This window comes from Astyanax mexicanus, chromosome 10, assembly GCF_023375975.1.
Source record: "Astyanax mexicanus isolate ESR-SI-001 chromosome 10, AstMex3_surface, whole genome shotgun sequence".
Classification (NCBI taxonomy): domain Eukaryota; kingdom Metazoa; phylum Chordata; class Actinopteri; order Characiformes; family Acestrorhamphidae; genus Astyanax; species Astyanax mexicanus.
Window position 1 is genome coordinate 7,467,519 of NC_064417.1, and position 22,814 is coordinate 7,490,332.

Consider the following 22,814-nt stretch of genomic DNA (forward strand, 5'->3'; position numbering starts at 1 on the left):
TGAATTATGATATATGATAAATGCTTTTAATTCAGTATTTAATTCATTGGAGTTTTCACAGTCTGGCAATAACCATTTGGTTTAATTCCAAACCAGTATGAATTTGAATTGTGTATTTATTACAGTCTGACCGTAATAATTCAGGAGCAATTTTATTCCAGTATGAATCTGCAGTGAAAGTATTTTTTTATAATTTTGATCCAATGTGAAACTGCAGTGTCATGTTTGCAGTCTGACAGTAATAATGGTTGAATGTTTTTGAACCAGTATGAATCTGGAGTGAGTGTAGTTAAATAATGAATAATGAATAATTAATTAAATACCTGTGGATTGGTTTTACAGTCAGTAAAGTAATGCAGTAGTAGGATATGCGGGTATGGCAGTACCGGTAATTTGAGAGCAGTGATATGTGCTGTTTACCTTTTGTGATAGATACAGAGGCACGGCAGTCTGGCGATGGTGTCTCCCTGCTGCAGCTCTTCCAGACAAATCACACACTCTCCCGCATCTCTCGCCAGCACGTCGTCTACACACACACACACACACAAAACACACACACAGAACACACTGCATTAGTTACAGTAACAGTGAGCATGTCTGCACTGAACACTATACACTATATATACAGCTGCAGGTCTGATAAGAGGAGCAGCTGATCTGTGTAGTCGTGGCTTTATTGCTCAGTGTGTGCACTTTACTGCACAGAAACAACCCACAATCAATGCTTTGATTTCGGCATCAATATCCATGTGCCCGGCTAAGATACAGGATTAATCTTTCTTCATCCCTTGGCAGGACTTGCAGACCAGACTAGAGCACAAACTGACTCCAGCATAAATTTCTGCAGTTTAAAGATGCAATTTGTGATAAAGGGCAGCAGCAGACACGGCTTATTGCTGTCCTGGCCGCCAGCTGCGCGAGGCCAGATCAAATCCATCTCTCGCGGTCATAACCTTACAGGAAACCTGCGTGTTGTGTCCACAGGCGAGATTAAAATGATCAAAGCGATGGCAAAAACGAAACTATATGATTGAACTTGTACCTTTGTTTTTTTATGAATTAGGGCAATATGACCCTGAAATAATATCACAATATTTCAGATTTCTTTTAAGTTAACAATATGTTTGCCAATATGAAAAACACTTCAAGTTATTTTTTTATTCACTTTAACAATATATTATTGCAACAAAATACATTAATACTGTATTGTATATTTTTGATCCAGTAGGAATCTGTAGGCATGTTTTTTTGGAAGTTTTTTTGAATGTTTCTAATCCAGTATGAATCAGAAATATTCAAAAAAACTTCCAAAAAAACATGCCTACAGATTCCTACTGGATCAAAAATTCAGTATGAATCTGCAGTGAGTGTATTTTTTACAATCTGGGAGTAATAATTGTTGAATAGTTTCTGATCCAGTATGAATCCATAATGAGTTTATTTTTTATAGTCTGACAGTAATAACTGTTGAATATTTTTTGATCCAGTATGAATCTTTAGTTAGTGTATTTTTTACAGTCTGGGAGTAATAATTGTTGAATATTTTTTGACCCAGTATGAATCTGTAATGAGTGTAGTTTTTTTGGTCTGACAGTAATATTGTTGAATATTTTTTGATCCAGTATGAATCTGTAGTAAGTGTATTTTTTTTTACTCTGACAGTAATATTGTTAAATATTTTTTGATCCAGTATGAATCTTTAGTTAGCGTATTTTTTACAGTCTGGGAGTAATAATTGTTCAATATTTTTTGACCCAGTATGAATCTGTAATGAGTGTAGTTTTTTTAGTCTGACAGTAATATTGTTGAATATGTTTTGATCCAGTATGAATCTGTAGTAAGTGTATTTTTACAGTCTGACAGTAATATTGTTGAATATTTTTTGATCCAGTATGAATCTGTAGTAAGTGTATTTTTACAGTCTGACAGTAATATTGTTGAATATTTTTTGATCCAGTATGAATCTGTAATGAGTGTATTTTTTACAGTGTGACAATAACAATTGTTGAATATTTTTGACCAGTATGAATCTGTAGTGAGTGTATTTTTTACAGTCTGGGAGTAATAATTGTTAAATATTTTCGGATCCAGTATGAATCTGTAATGAGTGTATTTTTTACAGTCTGACAGTAATATTGTTGAATATTGTCTGATCCAGTATGAATCTGCAGTGTGTGTAGTTCTTTTTACAGTCTGACAGTAATAACGGTTGAATATTTCTAATCCAGTATGAACCTGTAGTGAGTGTAGTTTTTTTAGTCTGACAGTAATAACTGTTGAATGTTTCTAATCCAGTATGAATCTGTAATGAGTGTATTTTTTACAGTCTGGGAGTAATAATTGTTGAATATTTTTTGACCCAGTATGAATCTGCGGTGAGTGTATTTTTAGAGTGTGACAGTAAGAACTGCTCATGCGATGTGACTATTACGTATTTGTACATTGTGATATCGATGCTGATATGATATATTGTGCAGTCCTATGGCAGACAGTGGGTTATTGGTTTTGTGCTGTGAGAAATATTTAACTATAACCATGCGATATATTTTCATCATAACCCATTCCTCCCAGTACAAAGCCCGATTGACTAGTGACACAGTTTAGATGCATAGGCCTGCTGAGCAAGGTGAATGAAAATGGCACTGGTTCCTGTGTTTCTCGTTGGGTTTTGAGAAATGAGGCAGATCAGGAGTGGATTTCCCACCTGCAGGTCGTTCCTGGGTAAAGATAAATCAGTGCAAAACTACATTTACCAGAAAACTCAGCGTACAGAGCACAGCGGCCTCATTAACTCACTGTAAACCCACCAGTACAGGTTAATTAAAACACGCAGTGCATTTCACACTGCACTGAAATGAGGCTGCAGTGACAGCAGGGGGCGGCGTTGAGTGGCTTTACGGGAAGTATAGTCTCCTGTGTGTGTGTGTGTGTGTGTGTGTTTGATTTAAACATGAGCTTAGAGTGAAAGTGCTTTAGGATTTTACTTGCAAGCTCATACCTGTCAACAAGTCTCTCTTTCTTTCTCTCTCTCTCTCTCTCACACACACACACACACACACAAACACACTCCCTTCTGGTGGTCACTAAAGCCAAATGCTTTGTCATATAGTGTGTGTGTGTGTGCTTGATAGTGATCTTCATGCATGAAAAACATGAAAACACACACCACACAGGTGTTTCCAGGGGAAGTGGTGCTCTCTGCTCTGATGTTCTGACACTGTGGTGTTTCCTGTCTTTACAGAAGTAAATGTTTACTGGAAACTAAGCCAGTAAAGCATCGTCCAAAAGTCTTAGCACCTGGAGAAATGATCTTTAAATCTATGTGGGTGAGGCAGTGAGTTTCTTTTTTTTTTTAAATAGAAAAACACAACATTAAACATTATTATAATGATTATAATAGATGATAAACAACTAATTTTTTCAAGTTTCATGGCTATATACAGTTGACACACATGTACACTGTATATATACAGTATATTTATACCATGCAGCTCAAATATTCATGGACTTCCTGCAGATTTTGTGCTACAAGTGAAGTGTTGCACAGTGAAGCACATCCAATAGCATCCCACACATTTTCAATCAGGGATAGGTCTGGTGATGCAACTGGTCATGGCATAGTATCTGTGTCACAAGGCTAGCTCTTGAGATGGCGGCAGTATGTGGATGAGCATTGTCCTTCTGGAATAGCTGGAATAGGAGTGTGCATCAAGGTTATAATAGTTTTGAGTTTTTAACTATAAATTAATTTTCCTCCTTCAATCCAGTTAGTTTTAATTAGTGCTTAGAGCAGGTTTGCTAGTTTTTTATTAGTTTTTATTTTTGATTGATGCTTAGTTTTAGTTTGGTTTTCATTAGTTTTAGTATTAATTTTAGTTTTTTTTTCATACTTTGGGTTATTTCTGAGGTGCAGGATTCAAAAAGATATTGTGTAATTGAAAAAAATCAACAAAATAAACCATTTAAATATATTCAGGTACTGTTAAACCACCAACTGTCCACAAAAAAAATGAATGTAATACTGCTACTTAAAATAGCCAATAGACTAGAACTCACATTAACATGAAAATTAAAACCTATACATGACACATACACCATACCAGGGAGAAGAACATAAACAAACTCAGAAACTCTATAAACTCTACATGTTTTACTTATTTTTTTTTTCAGAATTTCCAACTCAAAAATGCATATGAATGAATTAACGAAGACGAACCATATTCTAACTGTAATTTCAGTTAGTTTTACTTTGTTTTATAAACTCTCAATACAGTTCCAGTTAGTTATCGTTTTTTTTATACAATTTTTTATTAACTAGTTACAGATACAAACCTGTTTTTTTCAGTACATTGTGTGCATTCAGAAAAGACAGGTCCACTGATTAAAGGACCATGTTAACATGACATGTTAACAATTTGAAAGGTCAAAGTGTTTTAATTAAGGTACACATATGGAATTACGAAGTAAACAAAAAATGAATGTCCTCCAAAATCTGATCTACCTGATTTAAACCTGATTAACTGAGATGGTGATTTGAGGTGATTTAATTGGGATGAGCCGGAGCTTCTTTCACAGCGTGAAGGAAAAGCAGCAACTATTGTTCAGCACCTCCAGGAACTCCTTCCTTCAAGATGCTGAGAAAACTATTCCAGGTGACTCTCCCTCATGAAAACACTGAGATTAAAATCTCACCAAGAGTGTGCAGATCTGTCTTCAAAGAATAAATGTGATACTTAGAAGAATCTAAATACAAAACATATTCTGGATAACATGTTTAGTTTACAGAATAATTCCATGTGTTCCTGTATAGCTTTAATATTGTCTTCAATATTGAATTTATAATGTAAAAAAATCAAAAAGAGGAAGAAAACACACGCTAAATGAGATTTAATAAGGTGTGTCCAAACATTTGACTGTATATAACGTATTGACGGTATATATGCATAAATGTACAAATTGTTGGCATCTTCTCTTTAGCATCTGTCCTTTAACAGATGATTTGATATTTATCCAGAATTAGCATTTTTTTAATGAATTCGTTCTTCTTCTCACACATGGAAGCCAATGGTAGGAACACACATCCAAAGTGTTAAACTTCCACCCCCATGCTTCACAGTTTTGTGATAAGATCACATGTTAAGTTTCCAATGAGTATTATTGCTTGTGCAAGCAAAGCAATGCTGCACAGCAGAAAGGTGCATTATCACTATTGCTCAGCCGCCCTGCAGGATCTTGGTAGTTAGATCAATGCTTGAGTTACCTGTCTTACCAGCATATGAGCAGTTCTCACTAAGAGTTTTCTTGGTCTTTTAGATATCATCTTGACCTTCTTAATAACCACACTCTCCACACTCTAAAAACCACAAGCTAAAAACACTTAGCTGTCTACTTAAAGCCATTTCCTTTCCTGTGAGCATCAAGTACTCTTGTTTTCAGATCTTTAGACAGTTGCTTAGAATAACTTGTGGTTTCTGAGAATCAGCACACTATCAGCAACGTCTGAACACTTATCAGCAGAGCCTCCTGCAACGTTTCTAACAGAGGATTATTTCTTATTACACAAGAAAGAAAAACAGATACAGAATATCATCTGTTTAGCTTTTATCTCTGACATTGTTATTTCCTACAGGCGCTGAGAGAGCCGCGGTGCTGCAGCGTTCTGTTATTAGATGATACTTCATGATATTTGAGGTTGCGAACAAAAAAGCAAGCGATAAAGAGAAAGAGAGAGAAATGAGTGACATCTAATGTTAAAGGAGATGGAGACAGAAGACAGAGATGGGTGGGTTTAGGTAATATGATGATATAATTTGATTATCCTTTAAATAAAATGGTAAACACGCAACACAATATGCAGTAAGTGCACTGTAAGGGCTTTTTGCTTTGTCATGCCCACTAAATCACTGCGATGTGAGTGTGACATTGCTGAAACCCACAGCAGCCGCATTTTGCAAGCCCAACCAGTTTGTAGGAGAGAGAGATAATATCTGTGATCATTTCAGCAACAAAAAGATAACTCTTTAAATAAATCTGAAATAGAATCACTTTATTTCACCAAGTATTTTCCAGATAAAACCTGTATACCATAGACATACAAGCACACCAGCCTATGGATGCACAATATATCGTTTAAGCTTCGGCATCGCGATGCGCACATGCGCAATAGTCACATCGCAGGACGTGCGATGTCACTTAAGGCAATTAATAATAATAATAATCAAACATGTCATGTTGCAATGTTTTGATTCTTGACACAAGAAGTAGATACACAGTGCTGTCTCTGTGTCTGTGTGAGTGATAGGCTGCTGCTGCCTGCGTGAGAGGCACAAGGGGGAGGGGCAGGAGTAAACACGAGGTAACCACATGGCCTCCATCCACATGGTTGGTTGGGCACGTGCTTGTACACATAGTTTAGAGGCCGTTATTTCTGCAAAAGGAGGATCTACTAAATATTGATGTATTTTTGTTCTGTTAGGGTGCTTAAATGTATTCACCTCAATTTTGTTTACAGAATTATTGCACACTTTCTGTAAATCCTATAAACTTCTTAAATATCACTGTGTTCTTCTGCTATATGATAAATTTATGATAAATATATGATAACAATTTAAATTGCTGATTGCAGGGGTGCCCAAACTTTATCATACCACTGTATTAGGCAGTGAACAGTCAGTGATAAGTCAGTTCTTGAAGTTAACATGTTGATGGAATAAATGGCATAAATTGATAAGTATGAGAAATTGATGTCAGAATTCCAATAATCTCCAAAACATCAGGCAGGTCCTGCGGGCTGTTCTTTGTATGCAGTTCTGTAGGTCAGTTCTAATTAAAAGTGGACACCCAAGACTAATTGATTGACGTTCATAGAGGCCACACCTCCTTCTCAGTCTATAGAACTTAATGGATCTGCTACTAATGTTTGTAAGACACCACAGCGCATCTATAGAGGTCTTAATACGTCAGATCTTATTGTTATGGCTGATTTGTGTTTAGTTTATTACATTATTATCACTGATCACATTAAAATTTAAAGCAAAAATGCTGGATCACGATGGGCGATTAAGGTAGATGGCTGGAAGAAAGCAGCGAACGAGGGAAAGACATGAGGAGACCAGCTTGAAGAGTAAGACAGACAGACAGACAGAGAGAGAGGGAAAGATGGAGTGAAGAAAAGAGGGAGGGGAGGATGAATAGAGGGCTGTCAGATGGGAGGCATATGCTCCGAATGCAAATCAGATTAGTTAAGCATCGACGTCCTGCGGCCCTTCTTTATCCCCATCCTTCCAAAGTCGGCGGCCCTCGTCCCCGGCCCCCCCGCCAGCGCACAACTCATAAAGGCTCACACCTGCCCCTTACACACACACATGTCTGAAACAATGAAACACACACACACACACATTTCCACTCAAAAATACACTCACATAAGGCCGCACTTGAGCTGGTTATCCTCTTAGGGCCTGTGAATTTAACAACTTAGCTGTGCGTACTGGCCTAGGGGAGGAGACAGGTGTGTGTGTGTGTGTGTGTGTGTTTGTGTTTGTGTGTTCACTGCCTAGTTATCCCCTTCTGACTCAGTTACTGTTTGTGCTTCTTCTCCTGGATACGAGTGTGTGTCCATGGCCCTTGTTACGCTCCAGTCCTGCTGACTGCTGATTAAGTTCTACACAGTAATAAGCAGCAGTGCTGAATTAGCCACACACACACACACACACACACACACACACTACAGTACAGTACAGCCACACTACATAAATGAACCCCATCATAGACAGTTTGTCCACAACAGTGGTCTTATACGGCACAAAATGTATAATTATATATGATACATTACTTCGATACATTGTTGAAACAGCAAAAACAAGAAGTGCCTGCAATACTTTCTGCTAAAATATACTCTAATTATATTAAATATTTTATTGGGAACAGAACTTCATGCATCTTGGCGTGTTCTCCTCCACCAGTCTTACACACTGCTTTTGGATAATTTTATGCTGCTTTACTCCTGGTGCAGAAATTCAAGCAGTTCAGCCTGGTGGTTTGATGGCTTGTGATCATCCATCTTCCTCTTGATTATATTTCAGAGGTTTTCAATTTGGTAAAATCAAAGAAACATATCATTTTTAAGTGGTCTCTCTTTTTTTCCAGAGCTGTATGTTGCTAGCACAGCATCACTACCACATACCAGCATAAGTACCATGGCGTTAGCATCGCATTAGCATCATCGCTGTGCTAATCACTCACCCAGCATCAATAACATGTCAATACCATTGCTGACGCTCTGTCAGCATCACTGCTGCTCCATTAGAATCTCTACTGCACCACCTGCCCAGCATCACTACCCTGGCACTAGACACAAATCAGCTAATAATCTAATAATATTGCCATTATAATAGATTCAGACTAATGTTACCAGATTTTCCACAGATTTACCACAGATTTTCTATACCTCTGCAAGGATTAATGCCTTAACCTTGCATGACACAGAAAAATGACTACATGCATTCATTCATATTCATTCATCAAGGCTAGAGTACTGTAATGAACTACAGGCAGAATGTTCTAGCAGTAACTTCTACGAGTTCAAAGTTTTTGTGAGACCTCATATCCTGTTATGAACCGTCACGATTATTAAGATCACATTAAGATGCTGAATTCCATTGTTCTGCTTTCCATTGATTTATTGACTGCCCACCTCTGTGGCCTGATCCCTGTCATCCATCACAGATCTGCAGCCCACCATTTAGTTTATACCACGTGCTTCAGACTAGTTGCTTACCCTTCACTACTGAGTACATTGATTTTTTTTGTAATTGATTCCATTGCTATAGTGGTTATTCACCTGAATATAAGACCTATGTAGCTGTATAGTGAGTTATTATTATTTGAAAGAGCAGTCTGACCAGAGGAGGATGGGTCCCCCCTTTTATGTGAGCCTTGGTTCCTCCCAAGGTTTCTTCCTCCAACTGTGAGGAAGTTTTTCCTTGACACTGTTGCTCACTAGGGGTTCTATGTTCTGTGTTTTTTTTGTTTTGTCTTACTCTCTGTCTGTTGCATAGACCACCAAACATTTTATGATGGAACTGGCTCTCATCAGGATTCCCCTAGGAAATGAAGAGCAAGAGTTCCCTCTGTTGTACAGAATAAATGTCTCAGAGTTACCAACCTCAGAAACCACAAGTTAACAGTACTGCAGATAAGAGCACCTATATGCTTCACACACATGCTTTAAAGTTACGACATGATTCCTTATGTGTTCCTTCATAGTCTGGGTGACCAAAACTTGAATGAGAAAGTGTGCATTTGCACATCTGTGTCAGCAACTACCTCAACACTGTAAGCCCAGATAAGTTGAATTTACTTTAAAAATTTAAGGAAACCGATTGCCTTAAAAAAAAAAAAAAGTAATGGGTAATGAAAACTTAAGTTAGCATAACTTAGAACATCAAGTTATTACAACTAAAGGGGAAGTTGATTTAACTTTTTTATTTTTGTTATACTGTAAGACCGGATAAGTTGAGTTTACTTAACTTTTTAAGGCAGCTGGTTTGCTCAATTTTTTGAAGTAATGTGGAATGAAAACTTGAGTGAGCATAGATTAAAACATCAAGTTATTACAACTAAAGGAAGTTGATTTATGTCTAAGGTAGCCCAGGGGGGATCACTACACACTGATGGTGAGTGTTAGTCAGAAACTGTTGGACACGCCCAGTATGCAAATAGATTGCGACAGAAGCCAATGGAAAAGAAGCTGCCGATGGCAACAGACTAAACTCAGTTATTATAAGTTGGTTTAACTCAAAGATGTCAGATTGAATAGTACAGTTTATGTGCCCACAAATATTCAACTAACTCAAAATAGTTTAGTATTGTTTAGAAATATCCAATTTTATGTAAAACAGACTTAAATTATTTAAGTTCAAACAGCGTATGAGTTTAAAGTGCACTTAAACACCTAAATACTAAAACAAACACAATCAGGCTGATTTTATGATCAGTTATGACAGACTTTGAGCAGCATCAGTTAAACTGAGCTGAAAGTCATTGATTCACGACCATTTAAACGGAAGCAACTTGTTCAATAAAGAAAACAGTTGCTAGGTTACTGAATATAGAAATAAACATAATATCAGTTCTCTACTGAAGCACATAACGCTCAGCTGGAGTCACTGTACACATGCTGTGGAAAGCCAGCGCGGGTTGACCGGTGTGCCGTGTCTTTTTTTAAACATGACTTTGCATGATATTTTAATACCTGCAGTTAAATTTAGCCGCTGGTCAGGGAGAAGAGAGGATAGAGGGGGGAGGTGGAGGGGGGAGGTGGTGGCAGGGTACATTTATTTAGCGATTAATTTCCGTTTGGCAGCGTAGAAATCCTGGAGATGCTGAACTGAATCAGACCTCATGATTAATAATCATATAAACATAATTATAATCTACTCTTGCTAAGTCATGTGAGGATGTAAATATAAATGTTAGATGAGTGTAGAACTATCTGCTGTAGTTTTCTTAATGACTAATAATAATAATAATAATAATTATTATAATAATAATATTAATAACTAGAAAAATGCATTACTTGAAGGGAAACACACTCACTCATGCCGATCGCTAAGATTTCCCAATTGGTTGTGAAGGTGATTGCCTGGTTTTCCTGGTTGTTAGGGAAAGCTAACGTGTCCAAGGTGGTTGCTATGGTGTTGCTAAGTGGATACTAACTATGGTATCTGTGGTGGTCGCTCTAAGGTGTTGCTATATGGTTGTTAAGATGTTCATTTTTGATTGCTACATTATCCGTGATGGTTGATATGATGTTGCTAAGTGGTTGCTAGGTGGTTGCTAAGGTGTTGCTATGGTATCTGTGGTGGTCGCTACAGTGTTGCTAGGTGGTTCTAAGCTATATGTTTGCTAAGTTGTTGATGTGTGGTTGCTAAGGTTGCTACGGTGCTGCTACGTGGATACTAAGGGGTTAATATGGTATCTGTGGTGTTCACTATAGTGTTGCTAGGTGGTTACTAAGGTGTTACTATATGGTTGTTAAGGTGTTGACATATGATTGCTACGTTATCCGCGATGGTTGATATGATGTTGCTAAGTGGCTGCTATGCTATTATTAGTAGCTGCAATGATGTTGCTAAGTGGTTGCTAAGTGCTTTCTAAGGCGAGGCTATGGTATATGTGGTGGTCACTATGGTGTTGCTAGGTGGTTGCTAAGGTGTTGCTAGGTGGTTACTAAGATGATGCTAGTGGTGTTGCTAAATGGTTACTAGGTGGTTCTAAGCTATATGTTTACTAAGTAGTTGATGTATGGTTGCTAAGGTTGCTACGGTGCTGCTAAGTAGATACTAAGATGTTGCTATGATATCTGTGGTGTTCGCTTTAGAGTTGCTAGGTGGTTACTAAGGTGTCACTATATGGTTGTTAAGGTGTTAACATATGATTGATACGTTATCCGTGACGGTTGATATGATGTTGCTAAGTGGCTGCTATGCTATTATTAGTAGCTGCAAGGATGTTGCTAAGTGGTTGCTAGGTGCTTGCTAAGGTGTTGCTATGGTATCTGTGGTGGTCGCTATGAAGTTGCTAGGTGGTTGCTAAGGTGTTGCTATATGGTTGTTTAGGTGTTGCTAGGTGGTTCTAAGCTATATGTTTGCTAAGTTGTTGATGTATGGTTGCTAAGGTTGCTACGGCGCTGCTAAGTGGATACTAAGGTGTTGCTATGGTATATGTGGTGTTTGCTTTAGTGTTGCTAGGTGGTTACTAAGGTGTTGCTATATGGTTGTTAAGGTGTTGACATATGATTGCTACATTAACCATGGTGGTTGATATGATGATAAGTGGTTGCTATGGTATTCTTGGTAGCTGCAATGATGTTGCTAAGTTAACAACATTACTATCAGAGTACTATCAATATTAATATACAGAATACCATGAATATCATGAATAAAGTTATTTTAACATTAAAAATGAGAATGAAATTCATGTTTTCCCTCACAAAATTCTTTTGAGACGATTTTTAAGTGACTATTAAGAGTGTGTGTGTGTGTGTGTGTGTTTGTGTTTGGGTGTGGATTTAGGTGTGTGTATGTGTGTGTTAACTTTCCTCTTGTCTTGGGTTGATGATGATCTCTGAGGACAGCTCTGTTTCTGCCCGTTCTAAAATACAGCGCATGTTTAGACCTGCTTCATTTTCTCTACATGATCAATACAGCCTGCGGTGTTCACACCCTCCCATACACACAAACACACACACACACCCACACACACACACAAACACACACATGCGCACACACACGTAATCCAAGCTTTAGAGAGGTTTTCCATTGACCTGTGTATTACTGTAGCTAAATACGTCTGTGCTTCAGTAACCAGAGTCCTTTGGCTCTTTCAGTTTTTAAGGTCAAGGCTGCTCTTTAGATAAACAACTAATAAACAAACACATAAAAATATAGAAACACAATAAAACATGGGCTTGTTTTCATAAAATATATCCTGCATTTGCTATTTACATTGTGTCCAAAATGTATGAAAAGCAGACCAATAGAAATTACAATTTAAAATTACTTAGAACAATATAGTTTTACTCTTTCTTTCATTAAAGGATAAAAAGGGTTTTTGTTCTTCTCCTGTAAAGCTCTCATTCTGCAGATACCTTGTATTTTTGACTACTCACTTTTTTAAAAACATCTCCTTGTTTTTAGGCTCAACGTCTGGTTTATCAGCTCCACAAAGAATATAGGTCTCCTTTTAGCCTGTTTTTCAATGGTGAGGACCCCTGAGGACCACCACAGAGCAGCACACTATTATTTGGGGTTGTATAAGGTGTTAGTGTGTGGTGTGCAGGTATGAGTGGATCAGATACAGCAGTGCTGCTGGAGTTTTTAAACACCTCAGAACCTGAAATACCCAACTTGAGACCACTGACCCCAGAAAGTCTACTATACTATTGACAATACATCTCCATACACAGAGAGAAAGAAAGTTGTGTGTGTGGATTTGCACCCCTGTGTCAGCAATAGGTGCAACTTAAAGTATGTCTCTCTCTCTCTCTGCTTGTCCATCTATCCTTCCTATATCTGTCTCTCTACCTCTTTCCTCTATCTACCTAGCTTTTCCCTTCTCTCAACCTGTCTCTCTTTCTTTACCTCTCTCTCTCCCTCTCCTCACCTGTCTCTACTTTTCTCTCCATCTCGCTCTCCTCCTCTCTCCAAATGTCTCTCTCTTTCTACAACTCTCTCTCGATCTCTGCACCTGTCTCCCTCTCCTTCTCTCATTTGTCTCTTTCTCATATTTTCTCTTCCTCTCCTTACATGTCTCTTGCTTTCCTTACCACTATTTCTCCCTCTCCTCACATGTCTCACTTTCCTCACCTCTCCTTGATTCACCTGTCTCTTCCCTTCTCTCTCCCCCTCTCCCCACCTGTCTCTCTCTTTCCACAAATTTTAGAATTCGTATTAAAGGCGCATCGGCATGGCCTTATAGTTAGAAAAATACGGTATTTCCTTTATTCTAAACCTCTCTTTATATCACCCTTGCTTTCTTTCTGCCTCTTTTCTCTCAATGATGTCTACACTTTCTCTCTCTCTCTCTCTCCATCTTCCCACTACTTATCTCTTTCTTTTCGTACTGGTTGCCTATCCCACTGTCTCTCTTTCTATATGTTTCCTCTTTTATTCATTTTCTCATTATGCCTGTGTCTGTATGTCTGTCTCTCTTTTTTTGTCTCTGTCTCTTTCATGAAAAAAACAGGGCCTGAAATCAGATTGGTCATGTGTATGTGTGACCCACACACACACACACACACACACCTCAGCAGGTCACCTTTAGCTCTCTCTTGCAGCTGTCAATCAATCAAGTAGCTGTCAATCAAGCGTTTGCTCAGACTGAGCCTGCTGGTCAAACCCAGCTGCTCTGAACTCCGGCTGTGTTCTACTGTAGAACCCTGTCCACCAGACACTTACAGCAACATATCAGATATCAACATCACCCACAACATCACAGCATCTCCACCTGCTGCTGCGCTACACACTACAGCGCTACACACTACAGCGCTACACACTGCCCTACATCTGTTTACACTCAAACAGTTCCTTTACTCCACATCTTCTTACACACTCCTCCAACTCACAGCGAATCTCAGCACCTCTCACTGACACTGTTCAGTATCACATCTCCACCACACTGGTGTTGGGCTGAATGATTACAGCTTGTATAATTCAGCAGCGTGAAGGCTGATGGTGCAGGTACTGAGCAGTAAGTTGTCTGCATCATTTCTTTCTGGAAGGTAGAGCTGGGTGATTTTTTTTCCTCTACTAAAATCTCCTAAAAGTCGCTAGAAGTCGCTAAATGACGTCATCGCCTAATTTGCATAATTCATTTTTTTGAAGCTGTAAAGGATTGACATTGTGAGAGAGAAAAAAGTGAGCAAAAAACACTCTAAATATGTTAAATATGTAAGTCATGTCCCAAAATAACTTTATATTTACGTAAATTACATTTTTTTGCCGTGTTAAATGTTATTATAAGAGCAGTTTTTTATTTGATTTTTTTTTTTTAGCTTTTTTAGCTTTTTTAGCGTTTTTTTTATTTTTAAACCTATTATAGACAAATTGTTGAATAGCTTTTTTACAAAGAAGGAGACACTGGAGGAGTTGAGTGACTGGCTACGTGGTGAATGAGGTGAGTGACTGACTGAGACTGTGTGAGTTAAATTCAGTGAGTTTTTTTTTCGTGTCACACTAAAGACACTTTTATATTTATATTTCTGGGGAGCGCACGGGAGGGAGGGAGAGAGGGGCGGGGCTGCGCATGGGAGAGAGGGGCGGGGTTAAGCTCAGGGGAGCGTCGGTGGTGAAAATTAAAACTCAGAGAAAATCGATTTTCATAAAAACACATCGTCCTTAACTGTAAATTCGAATTAATCGATAAAACGAAAAGCTCTACTGGAAGGCTTTACACTAGATACACTAGCCGTGAAGGTAACAGCCAGGCTTAGCCTGGTGGAAGCTGTGATGCTAACAGACACAGCAGTGTTGGAGCAGTTTAGCCACAATGCTAAGAGTTATGTGTGGTTCTTTCTCCACGACTGGTTAGGCTGTAATCATTATATTAGTTGTTGTGGCTTTCAAAGTACATGACTGATTGGTGATACAGGGTCACAAATTTTTATCTTGGGAAATTGTTGACTCATCCGGTTACCCTCCAAAGACATATTTTATTACTAGAACATGCAAAAAATAAATGCACGTGGGAACTAACGATGCCATGCAGTGGTTGGACTGGTGGTTCTCTCTCTACATGAGTAATGAGTACATGAGAACAGTCATTGACAGGAAAACCAGGCCAGAACTCAGCATTAGCTGTAGTTTAAAATCTTTTTCTGAGCTTGATTACTCAATGATAGTTGCTGACAGTCGATGAGACCCATGTTAACTTAGAGGGCATCCCTTAGAGTAATCTCTTTTCTACTAATACCAGTAACAAGCATCCCTCACTGTATAATAACCATGCATTTTTTATAGCATTGTCTACTGGCAAGTCAGTTACTACTGAAACCCAACCTTAAGACTCATATCAAAGAAAGAGATGTGGCTTACCGTTGTAGGAGAGGCGGGGCTTACTCAGACACATGATAAAGTGAACCTCCATTTCATTGGATGCCACCGACTTGGAGCAAACAGGACACTTGAAGCCTGAATGAGGGACAGAGAGAAAGAGAGACAGACAAAAAGAGGCATTTTAGAACCCAGGGAACATCATAGAGGACAATCATGCGAAAAGTCATGAGACAACACCTCAGGGGACAGCTTGGAAATAGGGCTGCATTGATTGGTCAATATAATCGACAATGTCGATTGTTTAAATTTGTCGACTACAAATTTTATAGTCGACTAATCGTTAATTTGTAACAATACCGCATAACACAAACTGCTGGGGACGGAAGTGCAATGGGAGATGGGTAAAAAGATCACCCACAGAGTAATTCAGTTCAAAATGTGAAACTTATGTATTATATAGATGTATTACACATACAGTGATCTATTTTAGGTGTTTATTTCCTTTATTGTTGATGATTATGGCTTACAGTCAATAAAAAATAAATAAAAAATAGAACATTATAGAAGACTAACTGGTACTTTTGGCAGTGTGGGCAGCGTGCCAAGTCCTGCTGGAAAATGAAATCCTTGATATAACACAGTGGACCAACACCAGCAGAAATATATCTGAAGTCACGGGCCACAGACTCTGTAATAAACAAATAATGAAATATACCACTTTAAATAATACTTTTTTCCTGATTATTTCATTTACACACAATTTTACTTGACTTACTATCTTTATCTTTGACAGTGTTGTGTAAACTAAGATTTTTCAAATTGATGTTTAATTTCATGATGTCTCTTAATATTAAACTCCTTAATTACGGCAACTTTTAGACTCTTGCCCGTTTAACTGCGCTAGAAATGCGCACTCTCTATGCTTTTAGACTCTATGGCCCGTTTTACTGCGCTTGAAATGCGCACTCTCTCCGCTTATGGACTCTTTGGCCCGTTTTTCTGCGCTAGAAATGCGCACTCTCTCCGCTTTTAGACTCTTTGGCCCGTTTCTGACACCTAGTGTTCAAACTTTGAATCTCACATTATAAAAACCTGCTTAACAGCGGGCCAACTTTCATTCTATTTCTAAAATACCTTGCGGACCGCCCCAAAAAAAGAAACAGGCCGCAAATGGCCCACGGGCCGTAGTTTAGACACCCCTGTACTAGTAGGTTCTCTGGTGGGTTTGGATAGTAAATCAAATCATTCTATGCAACTCCACATTCTATTACTCGACAGATTTCACAAATTTCACTAGTGAATTATGCAGAGAATTCCAGTGAGTCGACATCCTCTTTAATCAGTACAGTAGACAGCACAAATCCAGATCATTTCCATCAGCACATAGAGATGCAGTGTCATGCTCCATAACACCAGGGCCTGTCCTCACAGCTTGGACTGAACACACACTTGCTGCGAGAGCTTTTGGCTTATTGACTCAAATAAAAGCTTTTTAATTCAGCCTCAGTGCATCTGCCTCATACTCACACGCCAGCATGAGCATTCAGCTCTGAGCTCAGAGCGCCACGCCGCTCATTTCAGCATACGCACTGACCATAACCACCAACGACAGGAGCAGACAGGATAAAAACAGCCACAAACACAATGCCTGCAGCCTCCAGAGGAGCTGATAGTGGTGTCGGAGGTGCTTGAGATGCTTGAGATGAAGGGGAGAGGTGAAAACGCCTTTTAATTTCATGCTTTTAATTACAGGCCTAACTTTACTCACAGGCCTTTTACAGGTATTAGCCTTGCATCACAGGCATCTGATCAATGAGAAAATGCACATTATTCAACAAATAATGTATGTAAATTCATGTTTACGCTTGGTATTGCATTTAGGAATTTAGTATTGCAGTGGGATTATAATGGAATTGAATATCATTAAAATATACATACAGAATACACGTTTATTCCAAGGTTACCAGAACCAGTAAATGGTTACATTTAGACGTATATGGAAAACTCATATACTTCAAACACAAACAATGTGTAAAGCATGTGTAACGCAGCATATCAGATCTACATCTCAGCCCAGAGCTCAATGCATGTGGGAGATAAACATACATTTATGCTCCTGAGAGTCCTATTCTACTGGCAATACTTCTCTACAGGGCGCAGTTGTTTGAGTGTACACTGTAAAAAACAAAACTTAAAATTGTTCTGCTTAATGTGATTTTTAAGTCAGCTGAATGAGAAATATTGAATTGCACCCTAAAATATAGCAAACTAATCTTAGTTTATGAAGTTTCTTGTTAAAAGTTGGTCCAAATAAATAATCTGTGTTGACAAAATTGACTAATTGTAGTTGAACCCTAGTCGAGGCCATGCCAACTACTCTGCACATGCTCAGTTTGACCCTTTATTTGATTGGGGTCTATAGAGCAATGTTAATCACACTATTTGCACATTGGGCGTGTCCTTCCACCTCTCACTCACCATCAGTGTGTAAGCATTCTCCACAAGCTTCTCTTGGAATTTGCACATTTGTTAAATAATAGTAACTGCCTGGCCTCAGTGTTGAAGCTCGTAAGAGCAGGTTGCTATATCCTGTGTTGCCAAGTCATTACATTTGCATTAATTGCAATAGTTTTACATAACTAACAATAAGGTGGATATGTGATAGTCATAAATTCCAATTACCCAGTTGCTATGTTCAATTAACAAAAGTATAGCATTGCACCCACTTAATGATTTTAATTCATGTAAAACATTTTATTGGCGCAACTTATTTTTTTAGTTGGTCCTAAAGGATGGTCAGCAAAACTTGCAATACACATTTTGTAGAATTTAAATCAGGCCCACAAAAGACACAAATTACATTTTTAAGTTGGTGAGATTTAATATTTAAAGTTTTAATACATATGATCTGGGCTAAAGATTTCTGGTTGGCACAACTGCATGTTTTTTTTTTTTTTTTTCAAAACTTAAAAGACTGAGTTGGTCTCAAAACTCCAAAATGTAGTGCATATCTTAATAAATCCAGGATTAAAGCAAATTAATGATAAATTAACAGATATAATCTGTTAATAGTCTCTAGTAGATATATAAAACGAAATGAGAACAGTGTGAATTTTTACTTTTACTTAAAAACAGAAAAAAGTAGCACCCTGATGTGATAATGAGGGTTGGGTGATGTGGCTCCATATTTCAGGGTATAATATCATTCACAATTGAGTGTGTATTGAGTACAATACGATATGACACACTGCACTATCCTATACTGCACTAAATTATAACTTGCAATATTACCAGCACTGCATTTTAACCTAGAACCAGGCCTAGTCTATACGCACACAACCAGCTGTATGTCGTTTCTGAAAACAGGTTTATTTATAACTTCAGTGTTTGACATTTGGCATGAGGAAGCCAGGCAGCCAGATGGTGCTGGGTTCTTTTCCCTATTCAGGATATGGGCGGCATCATCGCTAATCTATATCCACACACACTCACAAAAGCTCTGCTTACTTAACGCTCATGGTGTTAGCTCCAACCTGCCCCATTTACACTGCATCCTGTGTATCCTGAATAAACCACTGAGATATATAGACCACAAACACACACACACACACACACACACACTTTTACTCTGCTATAGTATAACTAATAGGTCCAGATTTTTTTGTTAAATGTGTTTGTTGTCCAGATATGTGTGAATTACAAATTACAGAGTTACAGGTGCATCTAAAAAATATAATTGAAAAGTTCAAAATGTGAAACTTTTATAGTATATAGATATTATATTTATGTATTAAACACAGAGTGATGTATTTTAAGCGTTAATTTTTTTTTTAAATTGTTGATGATTATTGCTTACAACCAATTAAAAACCCACAAATCAGTATCTCAGAAAATGAGTATATTATATAAGACCAATTGGAATTTTTGGCAGTGTGAGCAGTGTGCTAATTCCTGCTAGAAAATGAAATCTGCATTTTCATAAAAGTTGTCAGCAATATAGACCATATCCTATTCTAACTAGGGTAAGAGATATGATATGTCCCCTTTAAATTGCAGTTTTATGGTCCAGCGGATTAAAAAATAAGACTAAATATAAAAATAAACTATATATATATATGCTATTTAATTATATATATATATATATATATATATATATATATATATATATAGATATATATAGATATAGATATATAGACATAGATATGATATGTCCCCTTTAAATTGCAGTTTTGTGTTTCAGAGTAGTCCAGCGGATTAAAAAATAAGACTAAATATAAAAATAAACTATATATATATGCTATTTAATTCATGCCAAACTAAATGTTTAATTTTGTTCGTTTTTTGGCAAACAACATATTTATTTTTGGTACATTAGAATAAAAAAAAACTCCTTATATAGTCTGTAAGTGTTTGTTTATTTAGTAAGTCACAACATATATATATATATATATATATATATATATATATATATATATATATATATATATGTATATAGATATTATATGTCCCCTATATATATTAATGGATTTATGTCACTGTGTTCATTAAAACATCTTCAAATATACTAATATAAATATAGTAAAATTTATGGTTATCACCCAAAACCTGGTTTAGTGAATCAGTGCTTAATGATGTTGAATCAGATAAGCTGCTGATGGAATTGAACACATCCAGGAAAAATCTGGAACCAAGCTCTTGGTTTTCAGACTAGCTTACAAGATCTCAACTACATCTTCACTTACTTATCCAAGATTAATTATGAAAATAATGTGATTAAAACTGTGCACAGAACTGTTCTTAGGTTGTTCTTGAGTTGTTTTGATTGTATTATTCTTGTAAAACTAGAAAACCCTGGAGAGTGATCTAGACCAACACAACACACACACACACACACACACACACACACACACACACAAACAGTGTCCAGATGAGCAGCAGAGGGCACCAGCATGGCGACAGTGCCGGGGCAGGAGGGGAAGTGTTGCAGAGAGAGCCATTCACACATTTAATCCCCTCTGTTCCAGGCTGGGCCCACTGTGCCCTTCACACACACACACACGCACACACACACACACACACACACACCCTGCAGGCTACGTCACCCGCAGACAGACGTCCAGACGCGCCCAGCTCCAGCCTTACTGTCCACTGACCCACTGCAGCAACACTCCAGCCCTCTGACACACACCCGCCGGGCTTAGCCAGCAGGTCAGTCTGCACATGCTCAGAGGGAGGGATGAGCTTTTACACAGCGCTGAAAGACAGGGCCTAGCGGAGCGGGCCTGCCGCGACAGCTGCTTCAGCAGGAAATAACAGCCAGTCTGAACACATTAAAACTCACTGCACTCGAATCACTGCTGCACCCACTTTACTGCACCCAGCTCCACATCTATCAACTATAAATACAAAGAAACGCAATAACAATGTTAGATCAAAAGCAAACAAATGAAAACAAATAGTTGAATATTAAATTTACATTGAATATAAAGGAACAATCAGTAATAAATGCGAGCATGTGTGTGAAATGACTACAAGACTCCCAATTTCCAAACACCGGACAGAGACACTCCCCAGATGTGAAGCTCATGCAGATTGCCAGACTGAAACACAGTGGCAAGCAACGCTAGCAGTGGTGGTAAATTACCTAGCTATGGTTAGCAACCTTACTGAAGCTCAGTGATTACCTGTTGAGCAGAAAAATAGCCAGATCGCCCATTTCCACAACTGCAGCACACTTTTGTGCTCCACCCCTGGCAACCGAGGGTGTGGAAATGGGACTGGGAAATGGCAGTGGGTAGATTCGGAGGCCACAACCCACACAGATTACCGTGTAATACCACACAGTTCAAATTCAAAAAGAAAATACTGGCTGAAGCTCTGCTAACACCAGTTGTCGGTGCTTGGTCCTTAATATCTGAAGATACATCCTAATCATATTATGAGTTACTACAGCAAATATATAATCTATAATGGTCCTTTAAATTCACCACTTTTTGACCACATATAATTCAATTGTCTGTATAAATTAATGTCTTGCTTTTAAAACAGAAAGCAATTACAAAATTACAATTTTAAAATATTTATTAATCATGTACCAACAAAGAGTAATACTCAAAAATTTAGCAGTGCTACTCTGATCATGAATTTAGTTTTGCAGTGCCGTCAAACAGCCAATCTCATTATTAATGCACCTAAGTAGTGCAATTTTTGTCATACATTTTTTTCACTGATTTATTTTAATCATAAATGTGCCACACGTGTTATTTTCATCATAAACTAACATACACAGAGAAATGTAATCAGTCTTTTGGTCAAAAGCTACTCAGCTTATGTTGCTATCTTAGCTAGCAGAGGAAGGAAGGTCTAACTCTGCAATATTATTTAAAATAAATTAGTCACTGTTCTAAGTAAATTATTCTGTTTTTTTTCACATGTTTGGCAAACATTGAATTTGTTTTGTTTTGCCATTTTTGTCAAATATTCAATGTATCTATATAAATATCTAGAAATATTTAACTTATTAACTAATTTAATAGTTGAGTCTGTAATTTTTTTTTAAGTTTTCTGTCATAGCCTTTTCTGTCTCTGATGTTGCATAAAAGTGTTTGAGGATCAAGCCAAGTGTTTATTTACATTACATTACATTACTGCTGTTGTGTAATTAAATAAATATAATAATTAATGTAAAAAATATTATATATACAATATATATATATTGTAACTGTCGGGTTAATTCTTTATATAAACTCTAGTATGTTTAGTAATGGTAGGTTGTGGGTTACTTATACAATTACAACATAGTAGAAAGACAGTTTGGTTTATTAAATCAAATGAGGGAAATCAAATGTAGCTTTTTCCCCCTTGTTATCCTTGTAATTTATCATCAATCATAATCTAAAATAAATGAATAAATAAATAAATAATCAATTATCAAAAGAAAATTGATAGCTTCAGCCATGTTATGGTCAAACTATCAAACTATCAGCTGCTCTTGTTTCTTGTTTTTAGTGCTTTTAGTTTAGGAAGTTTTTTTTTTTTTACTACATTTACTTAAACAGAAGGATTCATTTGTACCTTATAGGCTGTGTTCGTAGTGTTTGTATCTTGCTGAACAAAAATATATGTATTTAAATATCACTAAACTCAATCTTTATCTGAAAAATACTAAGATAATACAAATCTGATGTTTAAATAAAACAGGCTCCTCCAAAACGCATGTGCTGCACCTGATTTTATTATTAGATAAAATCACAAGAACTT

General features: G+C 37.4%; 1 protein-coding gene across 1 annotated transcript in view; it reads right to left on the reverse strand.

The window, feature by feature from the left end:
* Nucleotides 1-22,814, reverse strand: part of znrf1 (zinc and ring finger 1) — a 72,603-nt gene that overhangs the window by 5,854 nt on the left and 43,935 nt on the right. Inside the window, exons 2-3 of the mRNA XM_022683882.2 lie at nucleotides 15,594-15,689; nucleotides 421-526 (exon numbers count right to left, since the gene is read on the reverse strand). Coding sequence (XP_022539603.1) covers nucleotides 421-526; nucleotides 15,594-15,689 — 202 coding nt within the window. The remainder of the gene's footprint in view (nucleotides 1-420; nucleotides 527-15,593; nucleotides 15,690-22,814) is intronic.